Here is a 15,745-nt window from a genome sequence, read left to right on the forward strand (position 1 = left end):
CCTTTTTTCCCCCCTCTTCTGCCAAAAGAAAGACCCGAAAATATCCCCCCCCCTTTTTTCCAAGCTTGCTAGAGATGCTCGCAGCTAAAGCTGCACCCTGCGTTTGCACCCTCGAGAGATTTTTGTTTTCCGAGGGGCGAAGAAAGGAAAGAGAGGGAGAAGGGAAACACCGACTCGGTCCAAGGGGTTGCGGAGCGGCGTGAGCCGCCAGCCCCTGCTCCTGCCCCAGCCTGGGAGCCCCCCTAGGAGGGAAAACTCCCCCTAAATCCTCTCTGCAACCGGACTGACTAACCCTGCTCCTCTGCTGACATGGAAATGGCCTTCGCTTGCATGACTCCGGCCGGCAGGTTTTAGCTCCGCGACGGGAGAAACGCCGTCCTCGAAGGGGTGCGGGCGACGGCAGCGCTGATCCCGCCGGGAGCGAGGGTCCCCCGGCAGCTCCGCGGGCTGCCACGCTGGCACGGGGCGTCCCCACGCGGGGCCGGGCCTCGCAGAGGCGGCAGCAGCGGAGGATGTCATCGACTGCGCGTTCCCGGCGTGGCGCCCGGCCCCGTTTCCACCCTGGGTTACGAATTCAGCAATAATCTCACCCTCCGGCCAAGGATGGGCAAAATTTCTCCGTCCCGCCGCCGCGGGCCACGTCACGCACAGCGGCCCGAGGTGCCGGGCCAAATTTCTTATCAATCTGTGAAGTAATGAACTTTTTTTTTTTAAACGGAGGATGCGAGCGGTGCGGGCCGCGCGTTGCTCGCAAGAAAACTACTCCATGTATCTGTTTTCTTTCAGAATGAAAAAGGCAAACGTTGACCTCACTATGAAACAGTTTCAAGGTATCTTTAGAAATAAAAGGAGAGAAAAGCAAAAAAAAAAAAAAACCACAAAAAGCTCAGATTTTAAATGCTTGCCGCACCCAATGCTCTCCGCACCTTAAAGTGCGTCAAGGACAATTTTGAGCCCGTTGCACAAGTCTTTCTCCTGGGTAGCCTTCCCTCCAGCGGAAGACGTATCCCCCCAAAGGATCGCAGGATACAAACTACCTCCCTTTCTGAGGCTACATGATTCCAACTCGGGCAGCGGGTCCCTGGTGCAACTGCGCACTCCTTGCTTTGCTCCAGGCTATGTGCATGCGTGTTTCCTTCCATGCGTCATCCCAGGGGGCCCTTCGCTTCCTGCTCTGTTTGCTTTAACCCTGAAGCCGCCGTTGCAGCCGTTCTTGTCCCTGCATGCAACGAACAGGGCCCCGAGCAAGGTGGGAGGACGCGGCCGAGGAACGTAATGCCATCATAGCCTTGGGCGTGATGCTGCCTGCTGCAGAAAGAGCTAGTTTGGGGCGCAGACGTGGAGTTTAAATCCCAGCAATCTGCCGTCAGGAAGCTTTGCTGTGAGCAGTGTGAAGTCAGGAGGGAGGGTTCAGGGACCGGTTATAGCCTTGGAGGCAGGAGGGATGAGCTGCCTTTTGGATGTATTTTTTGCTGCCCGCTCAGTAGAGGAGTCCGAACAACTCGCTTGGAGTAGATGTTCACCCTTGAGACCCACAGGCTCCCTGAAGAGTTTTCAGGCATGGCTTCAGAACTAGTCTGAAGATATCTAAAATCCCTACAGCATCTGAGAGCCCTCATTGGGGACAGGCACGCTTAGGTTGTGACAAGATGCATCTACCCGGTGCACGTATGTGTTGGAAAGGGGCTTTGCTGGAGGAGAGGAGGGGTTCGCCATCTCCATTTTTCCCAGTACCTTCCTGACAGAGCTGACCAGAGTCAGATCTTCCCAAGGGACCCCTCTGACCAAGCTTGGTGGGAGCTCATGTGCTCCATCTAGTGCCTAGAAAGCTGAGCATTCGGGTACTGAGCTGGAGTCTTCAGAGAGGAATGATCTCTGCTGTACCATGACCACGGCAGCCCTGGCATTGACAGGGGCAGCACTGGGTTACGTGGCCCTTGGATAGCAGAAACATCCTGCTTTTAGCTTTTCCTGACCAGGACAAAGGTTTGACCTGCTACTCTGGAGACAGAAAGATCTCTTGCTCCTATTCCCTGGGCCCTCCCCAAGTCCTTTAATGTAAACGAACGCAAAGCAATACATTAAAACCTGTTTAAAAGGGAAGCTTTCATTCAAAATGCAGAGACCCGGCATGTCAGAGTGCAGCCTGGACTTCTGGCACATTAATTCTTGCTCAGGGGAAAACCCAGTACAGAGTTGGGATGCTGGGACCGCAAGTGAAGTGTTGATGCAGCTGCTCTGGCTCGCTCTCACTGGAGCCTAGGAGTGGGTTTCACTGGAAGAGCCCTTGGGATGTGTGAATGGTCCAGGAAAGGTCTGGGTCATGCTAACCGTGGACATTTCTTGCACAGCAGGTCCCCAGAGGCGTTGGGTGCTGCCGAAACCATGCGGATTATTCTGGCGCTCGCTCTCTGCAGCCTCGCTGCAGCCGTGCCCTCGGAGAACAGGAAGCTGAGCGACAAGGCAACAACGTTGGCCGAACGCAGCACAACGCTGGCCTTCAACCTCTACCATGCCATGGCGAAAGACAAGACCATGGAGAACATCCTGCTGTCCCCCGTGGTCGTGGCCTCTTCCCTCGGCCTCGTGTCCCTCGGGGGCAAGGCGACAACAGCCTCCCAAGCCAAGGCAGTGCTCAGCGCGGACAAACTGAACGACGACTACGTGCACAGCGGATTGTCAGAGCTCCTGAACGAGGTCAGCAACAGCACAGCCCGCAATGTCACCTGGAAGATCGGGAACCGCTTATATGGCCCAGCTTCCATCAACTTCGCTGACGACTTTGTGAAGAACAGCAAGAAGCACTACAACTACGAGCACTCCAAGATCAACTTCCGGGACAAGAGGAGTGCCCTGAAATCCATCAATGAGTGGGCAGCCCAGACCACAGATGGGAAGCTCCCAGAGGTCACCAAAGACGTGGAGAAAACTGATGGGGCCCTCATTGTCAATGCCATGTTCTTCAAACGTAAGTTCTACCTTCAGTTATTGACACAAGTGACCCAAGTCCCAGCTTGAGTCCATACATAGCATCCCAAATGGGAATGTACACAAATCCTGGGTCCACTAAGGCCAGCTCTGTTCAGAGCAAGTCGTTAAAAACTGCGCAAAACTACCATCCATTCCCATTCTTATGAGCTGAATTTCTCTCTCCTGTAGCTCACTGGGATGAGAAGTTCCATCATAAGATGGTGGACAACCGTGGCTTCATGGTGACCCGTTCCTACACTGTGGGAGTTCCCATGATGCATCGCACAGGTAAGTTGCAAACCTGCTGCCCCATGCCAAGACCAGTTGGGATTACACTCACTTCTACTCTGTTACCCAGTTTTCCACTAATTGCTTCCGTGTTTTGGTTCATCTGCATTGAGTGAGGGAAAACAAGGCAAGGTGTGCTTATTCTGTTGATTTGAGCTCTCAGTGAGTGGAGAGAATCCATTACTATTGGGCACTTGGCTGCTAGGAAGAGGTCCTAGTTCATCACACAAGTGAGAGCAGCAGTTTTGAGGTGTTGCCAACTCTGCTGGTGCCAGGCCAGTTCCCAATATGGTATTGAGGCGTTATTCCATCGCCAGTCAGGGAAGGCCCAGGGTGAATTCACAACAGCATTGTGGGTAGCTTTACCTGTGCCCTGTATCTCACCATTTCCTGTCTCCGTTTCTGACTTCTCAAGGTCTCTACAACTACTATGATGATGAGACAGAGAAGCTCCAGGTGGTAGAGATGCCACTTGCTCACAAACTCTCCAGCATGATCTTTATCATGCCAAACCACGTGGAGCCACTGGAGAGGGTTGAGAAATTGTTGAACAAGGAGCAGCTGAAGACCTGGTCTAGCAAAATGAAGAAGAGATCAGTAGCCATCTCATTGCCTAAAGTCATTCTGGAAGTCAGCCACGATCTTCAGGTAAAGGTGGTCTCTGAAGAGAGCAATTAGGCCTTGCAGTTCTTGGGGGTGGGAGAGAAGCTAGCAAGGTGCTGCCTGTGCCAGGCAGTCTCTTCCTCCGGGGCTATCCTGACCGTGGATGGAAAGGATTGCAGTCATCTCTGGGAGGGTTGCTGACCTCTTTCTCCTTCTAGAAACACTTGGCTGACCTGGGCCTGACAGAAGCCATTGACAAAACCAAGGCTGACCTGTCGAAGATCTCTGGCAAGAAAGACCTTTACCTGTCCAATGTCTTCCATGCTGCTGCTCTCGAATGGGACACAGAAGGGAACCCCTACGATGCCGACATCTATGGCCGAGAGGAGATGAGGAACCCCAAGCTCTTCTACGCTGACCACCCCTTCATCTTCATGATCAAGGACAATAAAACCAACTCCATTCTCTTCATCGGCAGGCTCGTGAGGCCCAAAGGCGACAAGATGCGTGATGAGTTGTAGTTGGGGTTTTTCCAGAGATTGGTTTGGTTTGTGTTTTTAGTGAGGGATTTGAAAAAGGGGAAACACTATTTTGTATCCTTCTTGAACTATGGGTGCTATTCAGACCAGGGTGCATTTTAATGAGAAACCAGCATACACTTTACCTCACCCCAAAATACTCTATTGCACAAACCCACCTCCAGAGAGGAACAGGGGAGTCTGGCACAAGAGGGTCACCAGGAGCGGAAGGGAGCTGGCATGCACTGTCTAAACTATTGGCATCTTCAGCTGAGATGTTCAGGCCAATGCTTGGTTCCTCCCTGCACTAGAATTAAGCCTCCTGCTAAGTACCTTGCAGCTGCTAGCAGCCCTGCAAAGGCGCAAGCCCTCCACCCTTCCAACTGAAATGCTTCCGCACGTTTAGCTCTGCCATTTTTCTCCCTTTTGGTGCCATGGGGCACTGCACTGGAGCTGCTCTCGTCGCTTTGCTGAAGTTGTTCCTTGCTTGTAGTGAAGGCAGGAGTATGCTTCCCTCTTCTTTCACCTGAGAACTGAGATTGCATGCAGTCATGCCCTTCTGTCCTGCCTTACTCTGCTCTGGATGATTGTTAGATGCTTCAGCCCAAGCAAAAGCCATCAGCTCCTCAGCTAGAGGGACACTGCAAAGACGGGTGCAGCTTTGCTCTGCAGCAAACACTCCACAGAAAAGTGGTTTGGGGGGGTCAGGGTGTCAGCAGAGGCCGAAGAGCAAATAGGCTCCTAGGGAGTGAAAGATGCACCTGAGGTCCCTCTAACACTCTTGCAAGACTGAGAGAAATTACCATGAGTGTCTGTGCTCCACCTCTCTAGGGACCATGAGGGGGCTCTTGGGCTAACATCTTTAGTTAAGCATCTTTTTGCCAAGCAAACAGAGGAACTTCACTTCTCCTGGTGCTTTTGCATCAGCTCATATGGCTGGGAAAGAGTTTACACTGTGAAGGTTCTCCCAATTACTACCAGGGCTGGTACCCATTAGCTCCTGTAGAAGCCTAAGAGATTCCTGCTGGCATGTCGGAGGAAAGTGGACCAGCTCTCACTTCCACTTTGTTTAATTACAAAGCTTTAGAGCTGCCATTGCCTGACTTCCTAATGACCCTTTTTTGCAGCTCCTCTCTTTTCTCTGATACTTTAGCTCCTCATTGGCTGACCTTGATAAGGGCACACTGAAAAACAAACCTTGCCACACACTCAGAGACATTGCAAAGCAAGTAATGACAAGATTATTAAAACGAGAGGAAAATCTGCATACCGTAATCTAAATGCCAGTTATTTGGAACCAGCAAGGACAGTGACTGCACTGTTTTTGCGTTTATGGTTCCCTGTCAATACTTATTTGCTGTCAGGTTGCTATATAAGCCCAATACTGCACTGTTTCAGACCATACATGGGACTATTTCCACTTATTTATTAACAGTTAAGTCTCTTATTAGGCCTCATTTCACAGATCCAAAACCACAGCAACGTGTGCCCCCCAAGTTTGACCTGACCACGTCTTCTGCAGCTATGCAAGGCTACACAACTGCAGAAAGGCGTACGTGCCCTAATTCACATAACAGGCCAGCAGGAAGGAAAGTTCTGCCCTTAGTCTCTTCCCATTCTCCAAAGCGCTTTCCCCAATGTGTTGGGGGGGGGAGGGGGAATCCACAGGGATGTAGTACCCAAATGCACAGGAAGCCTAAAACTCTGTGTGTATGCTAGACATTACCCGGTGAATCAGCGCACTGAAACCCACATGCTGTAGCACGTTATGGAGAACAGGGGGGAGAAGGGGAGGGCAGGGCAAGAACAGTGTGGGATATTGTGAATAATTTGCATCATGTGGATGCAGGTGTCTGATGGCTTTTATTGTCTGTTCTTGTACCACACAATGACAATTGTGTTATTTTGCAATAAAACTTTTTCAATGAACCTCTGGCAGTCGCAGTCACCTGTAGGGTTTGGGTAGAACAAGTATTCTCTTAAAAGAGCTTAGGTAAATTCCCTACTATCTTTAAATCCAACATACCTTCCTTAATCTGCTATTTATAGATCAGAACTACACTTAATACACAACATCACATTAATTTCCATGATATCTGTGTCATGGGCAAGAAACACTATTAGCAGCTCTGCTTTTCAAATACTCAATTTTTACATTTTTCTCTTGAAACTTTTAAGTATCTGACATCTTTAATGCTCCACAGATAAGAGGACTCAGTGCCCTCCCCTGCTCTGATATTTAACTGTGAGCAAATGGCCTGGTTAAAAAGAAAGTATGGCAGAGCAGGAATAAAACTGAGCTGTTAGCCACAGGGATTAGCCTTCCTGATCCTACAACCCAAAGCTTCTCTGGCTGGGATCCAGTGGAGGGAGACAGATGACAGAAAAGGACTGCAAGAACCTGCACCCATGGCTGTGGGCATGCAGTCAGATCTTGGAGAATCCAGCAAGACCAGACCCTGCTGACTTGTGTCCTTCTACTGCTGGAATTAACCTGCTGTCCATTCAATCATGCTACCTTCTGGTACTCAGTCACAAGCACAATTAATGCTACACATATCTCCCCTTTCCCCTGTGCACTGGACTAGCACTTGTCTCGGACAGGCAGGTGCACACATCTGTGTGGAGCTCTTCACAAACTGAAACACACACATGGCGTTTGCCAGATCATGACCTTTCATTGCAAAAAAAAACCAGCAGCCATCTCCAGAACCACCATGGCAGCCTAGGAACACCATCAACCTGGAATCGCATTATTGCAGATGAGTTAAAAGCCAGTTCAGACCTCCCATTAGCTCCTGAGCCCTCCCCATAAGCAATTTTGTTTTAAACACTCATGGTTTTTTTTATCCTAGGGAGGACAGCATCTTCAAGACATGAGGAACTAAACTAGTCCTCTAGCTCTGTTTTAGCAGTTGGTTCAAACAGTGCACGGTGGTGTTACACCCCAATCAATGCGTGTTGTGAAGGTATTCTGAGTGGGATCTCTCCCCACCCCAATACCTCCTCCTATTACACCCACTCATTTACTCAGCTATCATACCCCTTTCCAAGCTCCATCTGGCCAGGGTAAGGCAACAAAACTGAAAGAGCCTGGTTTACTTTCCCTCCCGGGGTCATCCAAAGAAGCCTCCTTTGAACACACTCACCTTCAAACCCTTCCCTGAGCACTGTTCCAGTAGAGTAGCGCTCCAGACAAGACTCCCACATTTTCCTTGAGAGACAGGGAACATTCAGCAAGACAGTTCACGCATACAAACCTTGATCATTATGGGATAATCCTTAATGTCATCCGAAACTTCTCCCAACACGCTGGATGTAGCAAGAAGAGACGCAAAACCTCTCTTATACACAATTACTTACACAGCTCTTGATCTTGCAAGCAACTTAACATCTCTTGATCCTACCAGTGATCTGCACCGTGAGATTTAATAGGCAGATGGACATGTTTGGAGGGCTTTAAACCAGAAAGAAAGTGAACCATCTTCAGGAAAACCAGCCCTCACTGGAGGATTGTCATTTACAACATGCACCCACAGTCACATCAGCAGCAAGGAGACCACAGTGAACCAGAGTGCACAAATATGATTCTTCAAGCTGCTTTGCGGTGTGAATGCACTTTTGTCAAATAGCATAGATTCAGCCAGATACTTTGAGAAATTTACAGCTGATCATCTCCTAGCATGTACAGACTTGTAAGAACTTATACTGAGTGCAAAGCGTTGCACTGCATGTCACTGAACTTCATCTTCTCTTTCTTCAGGCCTTCCAGCTTTCACACATTTCCTGCTCCTACGAAGTGACAGAGCTCCCTCGTACTGAGATCAGTAACTCTAACACTTAAACGTGTAAGAGCTGGGATTTTTAAAGCTTTCCACTGAAAGATGTGCACAGAAACCAGCAATCAGATCTCTGAAACCATGAGAAGGCAACATCCGTTTCTGACAGAGACCTAACCAGCTTCCCAATCCAGCATCCCGCCAGGCCAGGTTTCCAGGAAGCCTGCCAGAGAAGCTGGGAAGAGGAAGGCCGAGGCTTACACAGGCTGCCTGACAGACCAGTTTCTGACGCAGTCAGTTGGAAACTCCAGTTCACAGGCTGCCTGCCTGGTTCCTTCAGAGAGGACTCCAGAAAATGGAAGCTTGTAAAAGCTACTGCTAAGGAACAGATTCTGCAGATTTACATACAACAGATTTGGTTAATGCAACAAATGGGTTCTGAATTTCTCCAAGTCAGGGAAAATGTGCACAACAGTCTCTTTCCATAATTGTATTGGACTTGGGAAAAAAAAACATAGAGAAAGGAGCTGAGAGAGCAAGATTCTCTGCCTAAATCTTGACCAAATGCCCATTCTGACTGCTTCAGCTACGCTTTACACTAGTCCACAGCAGATACAAGAAGAGCACCAAGAGCAATTCAGGCAGGAATGCAACAGGAATGAAAACATATCCCTGCATATAAGCCATGCATTTTTATAGCACTAGTAGCCTTGTAATCTAATTATCAACTTCTGCAAGATCTAATCGCGTTATCCTACAGCTCATTAAAGCCGCAGTTATTAATACAGTGACAAATTAATGCACTGTCTATTCAAGTCTCAAAGGAAGACAAGGCTTTCTCCAGTGCTTAAATACACTTGCAGCTCAATGCTTAGGATAGGTATGAAATCCAAAGCTCACACGTTCCTTTTCAATAATGTGCCAGTAAATGTCTAGAAGCTTGTCTCACCCTGTATCTCCACCAACTAAAGTTACATCTCCCTAACAGGAGCTACAATGCTCCCATACAGTCTGTAGCCCTGAAAGCTACATACTGAACATCTTTCAGCGATGAAGAAAATGGAGGTTTAGAGGTGAAAGAAGCATTTAGTAGAATATAGCAATATTTTGGTTTAAGCCAGAAAGATATCAACAGTTGCAACTGCTTCAGAAACTGCTAAAAAAGCTCCCCCTTCTGGAAAAATTTGGAGAAGGACTGCTGTATAACTAACAGGTATGAGGACTCCAGTTTTTGGAGTGTTATTCATGACCCCCTAAATACCAAATTGTTGCTCTAGCTCTACCTAGAAATCAGAATTTTGCCCCCATTCTGTTTAGATCAGGATCTGGTAAGTTCACTCCAAAAGGGTAAAACAAGCTGGGAGAAATGCAAAGGAATTCCTTCCATACCAAAGGTGGGAGCAAGGCTTTCCTGGAATACATCTTGCAAAAAAAGCACCTCCACAAACACTGTCTTTTGTGATTTTATTAAGAGATGTTTTCAGGACAGTCAAGCTTCCGGTTGCAGATTGTACAAACCCTACAACAAAAAACAAAATACTGAGTGAGATGGTGGCAAACCATTTCCCCATGACCGCTCTCCTATCCAAAACACTGGAAAAACAGGCTCCAGCATTCAAATAAACAGTATCTCCCAATTCTTACATTTTAGCCAATAATCACATTATTTTGCCGAACAGAAGCACGCTTTGCTAATCAGATCCCCTTGTTTCATTTGCAGCCCTGCAAACTTCCTGAACTCTCCCTGTTGCACACAATGCTGGCTTCAGTCAGAGGACAACCCCAGATGGCTACACTAGTGGCTAAGAAAGTCTTCTGGGAGAGATGTGGATTTAAACTGCCTCAAGCAAAGGCCTTAGGACCGTATCTCCTGCCGCTCTAATGGGAGAAAGTGAACAAAACTTCTTAAAAGCACCAAGTCGTATGTTTTCACTGGGGACAACTCAGAGCAGATGAAAAGAATTTCAAGCTATCCATTTGTGTCTTAGAAGTAGCTCATTCAGACAGACCAGATTTCAAACCTTGTTTATTCAGTTATGAAACAAGCCTATACATTGTGCTCAACACATTACTTTGAGAGTCAATCCTAAATTGGGTCCCAACATATTTACTGCATGAGGAATATATACACTTGACCCTATGCTGTCAACTGCACACTAGTAGCTGGGCTAGGTGGTGTGATGTGAATGACATCCACGGTACTGCGCCCTTCTCAGACAAACGCCTCTAAGTCACTCAAATTCTTACCCAAGACCCCAAATCCATGCTGTAGAACACAACATGAAGCAGGGCACTTGGACAAGGATATTCCTTTTCAGACTCGTCATCACATCTTCACTGAAGGGCCTGCTTAGCTGGTTTGCAGCGTGCCATTTAACCGTGCCCTTCATTCCGGCCACTGGAATACCCTAAACCCCACCAAGCTGACCACTGCATCTGGCATAGTGCAGCATCTCTGGAGGAAGAGAACAGTTGAATTCAACGTTTCTTCCCAGCACCCCGACAGCTTTTGTGGTGGCATGACCTTCTCTGCATGGATCCTCACCACGTTAACTCCCCTCGCTTGCAGGCACTTACCCCTCAGGCAGTGGGAACTGGCTGAGGCATGGCTGGCTGTTCTGGTTTGCCACCTTTCTGCTCTGAAATGGGGGTGGTGGGCAGAATCTCTTCTTTGGGTTCCACAATGCTGACGTGGTCTGGCAGAGGCTTTTTGGGGCCAATCTTTCCACTTGGGTCCCAAGGCAACATAATCTTTACTTTGATACCCAGCACACCTGCAAAGAGTGATAGGACAATGCAGACATGCTCATTCAACACAAAACATCAAGTGTACACTCAGCAGTGACAAGCTCTAAGGTTACAAAATAAGTTTTCTGCCTCAAGAACATCTCCTGAAAACACTGAATAGAAGCAAGCTGATTAACACAAAACGTGCTATAGCTTAAAAATCTGGTTACTGTGAATTTACACTAGTGTATTTACCTTTATCCAATGCATTGCCTTAGTTAACTGCAGCCTGGGAGGACTGTGATGAAAACAAACTGTGTGCCTACAAGTCCTGCTAATGCTGGTTTTGAACCCTATCCCTTCTGGGATGAACAAGTCCACCTTCCAGAAAGCCACACTGTTTCTTTGCATCCCTTCTCAGACAAATGCCTCTAAATCATCCAATGAGTACGACATCCTGCCCAAGGCAGCCTTAGCGCAGCACCACAGAACATGGCACCGACCAGCCTACGCTCACGCAAGGACGTCCCTTCTGACTCGTCATCGTATCATCACTGAAGGGATGGCAAAGAATAGTTTTGTATATGCTAGTATACCTACATCAAAGGTTCTGCAATTAAGTAGCCCAATACCAATTAAGATGCAGAAGTCGCTTCTCTTGTGTTTTACCAGAGGGAAGGACAAGCATAAGCAGGCTCGGCTGGTTTAGCTGGGAAGACTTGAGTAGAGCTATGGAGGAGAAGTGTCACTGACACTTGCTTTTTTATGGGTCTTGTAGCACCCACGTTCTGCCTGCCCAACCCCGGGAGCCAAGAAAACCAAAATCCAAACTGCCAACAGCTCTTCAACCCAGTCAATATGATTTGCTTCCCCACCTGTAAGTTGTGTTACTATGAGCCTCAGAGACCACAGGACACAAATCAGAGTGCTTGGAAAATCTAAAGCCAAGTTTTCAATTGGAAACATTCAATTCCCACCACTAGAAAAGCAGATGACCTGGGATCATTAAACAAAGTCCCGTTGCCTGCTCAAGGCCCCTTCTCTATTTCCCACTCACATAGCACAAGTGCAAATAAAGGTCTGCTTTAGATGGAATGAACAAACTCCGCTAGCCAGAGTTTAGCCTCAAGAGCTCAAGAAAACAACAGATTTTCAGAGTTTCAGATTTTCACAACAACTGAAACACTCTACAAGACCAGCAGCGCATCAAAGTAATGTGAGTTATCACCTCACAGCCAAATAAGGAAAACCTCCAAGCTGCAGGTACAGGATGCCAGCAGTTTGGATTTTCTGGCAATCAACAATTTCCTGGATTTTCAGGAAATCAACAGCGCTGCAAAGGCGTCCGCATCCCAGCCACTCACCTTGCCGGAGAAGGACGTGACGCACGGCTGTGTCGACGTAGTAATTCACCGGGTCTCCACTGTGGATCATCAAGCCGTCCACGAACTTCATGGACTTGGCACGCTGACCTCTGAGTTTGCCGGAGACAACCACCTCACAACCCTTGGCACCGCTCTCCATGATGAAGCGGAGGACACCATAGCAGGCTCTACCAGGAGAGAGCACAACACCCGCTAGGTTAGTCCCACGGACTCAGCAGATCTCTGCCGAATCCACATGGCTCTGCAGCAGCATTTTACACCAGATTTCAAGCAAAGACAACCACACTTCAACACGTGTTTGTAAAAGCCTCCCAAACACACACCCCTGCAACCAAAGCTATGTCAATGTTATGCAAAGCAGCAAGAGTCTTCACACCAGTTTAGCACCATCAAACCCAGCCTAACACAATTTCTGCATCTTATGATCCTTGTAAGGCTGAGGGCACAGTGACAAGCACATGTTCTCAGCAAGACAAGAGCAGCTCCGCAGCTGAAGGTGACCAACCCATCCACATCAAGAGTCTCGCACACCATCCCTTCTCAGACAAATGCCTCTAAATCATTCAATGATGACAGGACGCTCCTGCTAAGGAACCATACACAGCATCACAGAACGTGACACTGCAGGTACCACTCAACAGGAGCCACCCCCTTCTGACTCGTCATCTTATCATCACCGAAGGGATCTGAGCAGCAAGGCCCCTGTTACTTGAATTCAGCCAGAAGGCCCGAAATTGTGTTTCACTCCCCCCACCCACCATTTATTCACAAAGAAGTAAATACAAGCTTTACCCACACCAGTCAGACAACTTTGAAGTTTTAGAGTAGACGAAATTAAAAGTTTGCTTTTGAAATAAAGTATCAAGTAATTATTACCGAAAGTAACTGTATACCAGTCAAAAAGTTTGCATATGGTAAGAGTAACAAAAATATGAACTGCCCTCTCCAGGTGTACTATTACTAGCTTCACTTTTCAAACTTAAGACACACTGGTAAGGAGTTCTTTCAAAATGGTATTTGAATCCCAGGATTCCTCGCTGTGCTATCACATTTACATTGCTCTACTCACCGACGCACCGCTAAACCTCCCAGAAGCTTGTACCGCAGGGACTCTGCCTGAGCGATAGCACACAGACCTCTCGTGGCCACCTTCTCAGCATAGAGCTACAAAGAAAAAGCAGCAAGCTCAGGAACAGATCTATATTTCAACATATTTTTAATTTAACAGATCACAGGAGCTTCATACTACTCTGTCCTCCTGTCCTTTATATGCAGTTCGATTTGTCTTTCCATGAAGCTTTACCCTCAGACACAACGCTTCTTTTAACAACTCTGGTCCGCTGACAGAGCAGAGACACACTAATGACACTCCATCAAACGTCAGGAGACCATTAAAACATGCTTGGTGCAGTCTCAAGAGTTGCTGCTTCCAAACAGCCCCAAAACATTAAGTAACCCCAGAGACACAAGTATCCAGACGGTCCCAAGAACTGCTCTTGCAATGCAGATTTACAGCAATACACAGGATAAGTTTACTTAAATCACCCGGCAAGAGCTTCAAATGCAGCGTCCCCTAAAATGAAACAGCTGGCTTTAGCCAACACAGAAAAATCAAAAAAAGAAGAACTGGAGAGCTAGGAGAGCGATGTGCATTTAATCTTCCATCTCCAAGAGGCCAGACTCTGATGCTGAAGAGGAAGCAACAAGTAGGTATTCAAAAGTCATCTACACAGAGTTCCTAGAGCCCACAACTCAGGATGTGCGCATTTGTACCATACATACACGTAAACATTTGCTGGAGATGATCAGCAATCTTCACAGTACGTTATGACCCAGCAACACTGGCTGAGCAGAATAAATATGAGCACCACCTCAAACCAGACACCCCCGTTTCAAGTAATTTGTTTTTAGAGGAAAGTACTAGAGAGGGCACCAAATTTCAAACATTAAAAAGACACCAGGGAATTACTGTTGTGTCATTTTACTGTCCAATGCATTACAGTACCATAGAGAAAAATCTTTAAAATCCTTGAGCACCAAAATAGTTTCTTTATAAGGACAGAAGCATTATGAATTTAATAAGGATAATGGTAATGTACAAATACCAAAAAAAAAAAGCTGATAGACTGACTTCCCACCACAATACTGATATGACAATATTCTTTCTAAAATATTTACAGACAGGTTAAAAACGTTTTAACTGCTCCTCTGATCCTCCCTGTTGGGAAAGCAGAGAAAACAAGCCAAACTGACAGCACTCAAAATACCACCAAGACCAAAGCATTCTCTATTTCAATGCGACACTCTTGTGTGCGAGCAGGTAAAACAGGACTCGAGTTATCTTCGAGACAAACCGCCTTTCAACTGACACCATCCAGACAGTGCACAAAGCTAACTGCATAGCTCACTTAACACTGTTTTATTGAAAAAGTCTTACCTCAACGCTTCCCTCAGGGAAGCCAAACCTCTTCTGCACAACAGCCGTCAGCTCCCGGATGCGGCGCCCCTTCTCGCCCAGGACATTCTGAGTTCTGGAAAAAAGGCAGAGCTGGGAAAGTGTCTCCTGTAACCATCCCAAACAACTTCAGGACTGAGCACCTAACCTAGTTTAGACTGATGACTAGCAGGAGTTTAACACTGCTATATCACTGAAGGCCACTTTAGGATCGCTTTCCCAGGCATCTTCCTCTTCTATAATAATATTTACCACTTCAAACTGTTTTGTGAAAAGCAGCATCACACACAACTTTACACAGCACCTGCGAATCAGCAGGACCATTGCTGTTACCTGGTAGCAAGTATGATAATCTCAGTCCTGGTTGGAGTGACCCGGACCTCTACTCCAGAGTACCCATCTTCAGCCAGTTCGCGAGTCAGAAACTCGTTCAGCTCAGCTTTGAAGATACCGTCGGCGACGAACTAAAAACAAACGGACCCAGTCAAGCACAAGGACTGCGCACAATTTCTTTTTCACCTTTGGAGCTGGAAGGAATTCATCGCTGGACAGTCCTGCAGACCGACAGCTTCTCATCCCATGGAGCAGAAACAGCAGTGGGGGAAAATGATCATCTCCCTGGAAGTTCTCAAGAGGCAATTCACTTCCAGCAGCAATACCACAGCTTGACCAACACCTAGCTGCAGCCACAATTTCAGGCTGAGCGGTGCTATCGCAGCTAAACTCTATTTTAGTGCATTTTGGTTATGAACTCGCATAACGGGTCACGTCCCTCAGCCAGAGCCTCACGCTCTTCCTCGCACTCGTGCTGCGCGGCCGTGTCAGCGCTACACCCCCGACCCTCCTTGCCTAAACTAGCCAGGGCCCTGCACCCCGCGCCCCCAGCCTCTCCCTTTCCAACGAACAAAATAAAAACCCAGTTTATCAGCTTTTAGCAGCGCCCCCCCCCCGCCGCCGCCACCTTCCCCTCCCCCCCCTCCCTTCTGTCTTTACTTCTAATTTATTTCTTCAGTTAAATTC

General features: G+C 47.7%; 2 protein-coding genes and 3 non-coding genes across 8 annotated transcripts in view; 1 reads left to right on the forward strand and 4 right to left on the reverse strand.

The window, feature by feature from the left end:
* The first annotated feature begins 1,195 nt into the window (after positions 1–1,195).
* SERPINH1 (serpin family H member 1) lies at positions 1,196–6,308 on the forward strand. 2 transcript variants are annotated; one of them, XM_026082639.1, is made up of 5 exons: positions 1,196–1,249; positions 2,355–2,968; positions 3,160–3,258; positions 3,674–3,906; positions 4,080–6,308. In XM_026082639.1, the coding sequence occupies exons 1-5, from the start codon at positions 1,224–1,226 to the stop codon at positions 4,380–4,382; spliced, it is 1,275 nt and encodes a 424-aa protein (XP_025938424.1). In that variant the 5' UTR covers positions 1,196–1,223; the 3' UTR covers positions 4,383–6,308. The 2 variants fall into 2 exon arrangements, with proteins under 2 accessions (XP_025938424.1, XP_025938423.1); XM_026082638.1 differs by lacking the exon at positions 1,196–1,249 and having other exon boundaries at positions 1,927–2,968.
* A 3,297-nt stretch (positions 6,309–9,605) lies between these two features.
* RPS3 (ribosomal protein S3) overlaps positions 9,606–15,745 on the reverse strand; it is a 6,426-nt gene continuing 286 nt past the window's right edge. Inside the window, exons 2-7 of one of the 3 annotated variants that reach the window (XM_026082641.1) lie at positions 15,059–15,189; positions 14,708–14,801; positions 13,340–13,434; positions 12,250–12,437; positions 10,736–10,932; positions 9,606–9,677 (exon numbers count right to left, since the gene is read on the reverse strand). In XM_026082641.1, coding sequence (XP_025938426.1) covers positions 10,739–10,932; positions 12,250–12,437; positions 13,340–13,434; positions 14,708–14,801; positions 15,059–15,189 — 702 coding nt within the window. In that variant the 3' untranslated portion in view covers positions 9,606–9,677; positions 10,736–10,738. Of the gene's footprint in view, positions 9,678–10,167; positions 10,614–10,735; positions 10,933–12,249; positions 12,438–13,339; positions 13,435–14,707; positions 14,802–15,058; positions 15,190–15,745 lie in introns of those variants that run through there. The other 2 variants (XM_026082642.1, XM_026082643.1) reach the window with 2 other exon arrangements.
* On the reverse strand, positions 10,366–10,501 carry LOC112974072. Its single transcript, XR_003256148.1, has one exon. It is a non-coding gene; the product is annotated as a small nucleolar RNA SNORD15 (small nucleolar RNA).
* On the reverse strand, positions 11,298–11,445 carry LOC112974071. Its single transcript, XR_003256147.1, has one exon. It is a non-coding gene; the product is annotated as a small nucleolar RNA SNORD15 (small nucleolar RNA).
* LOC112974070 lies at positions 12,806–12,952 on the reverse strand. The gene has a single exon (XR_003256146.1). It is a non-coding gene; the product is annotated as a small nucleolar RNA SNORD15 (small nucleolar RNA).

This window comes from Apteryx rowi, unplaced genomic scaffold (genome assembly GCF_003343035.1).
Source record: "Apteryx rowi isolate R43461 unplaced genomic scaffold, aptRow1 scaffold_587, whole genome shotgun sequence".
Taxonomy (NCBI): Eukaryota; Metazoa; Chordata; class Aves; order Apterygiformes; family Apterygidae; genus Apteryx; species Apteryx rowi.

Bases quoted from the DNA above. Each gene is read 5' to 3' on its own strand.
- SERPINH1 (XM_026082638.1), top strand. From the start codon at position 2,293: ATGTGTGAATGGTCCAGGAAAGGTCTGGGTCATGCTAACCGTGGACAT. The intron at 2,969-3,159 runs GTAAGTTCTACC...TCTCTCCTGTAG, and splicing joins CAATGCCATGTTCTTCAAAC to CTCACTGGGATGAGAAGTTC. The intron at 3,259-3,673 runs GTAAGTTGCAAA...TGACTTCTCAAG, and splicing joins TCCCATGATGCATCGCACAG to GTCTCTACAACTACTATGAT.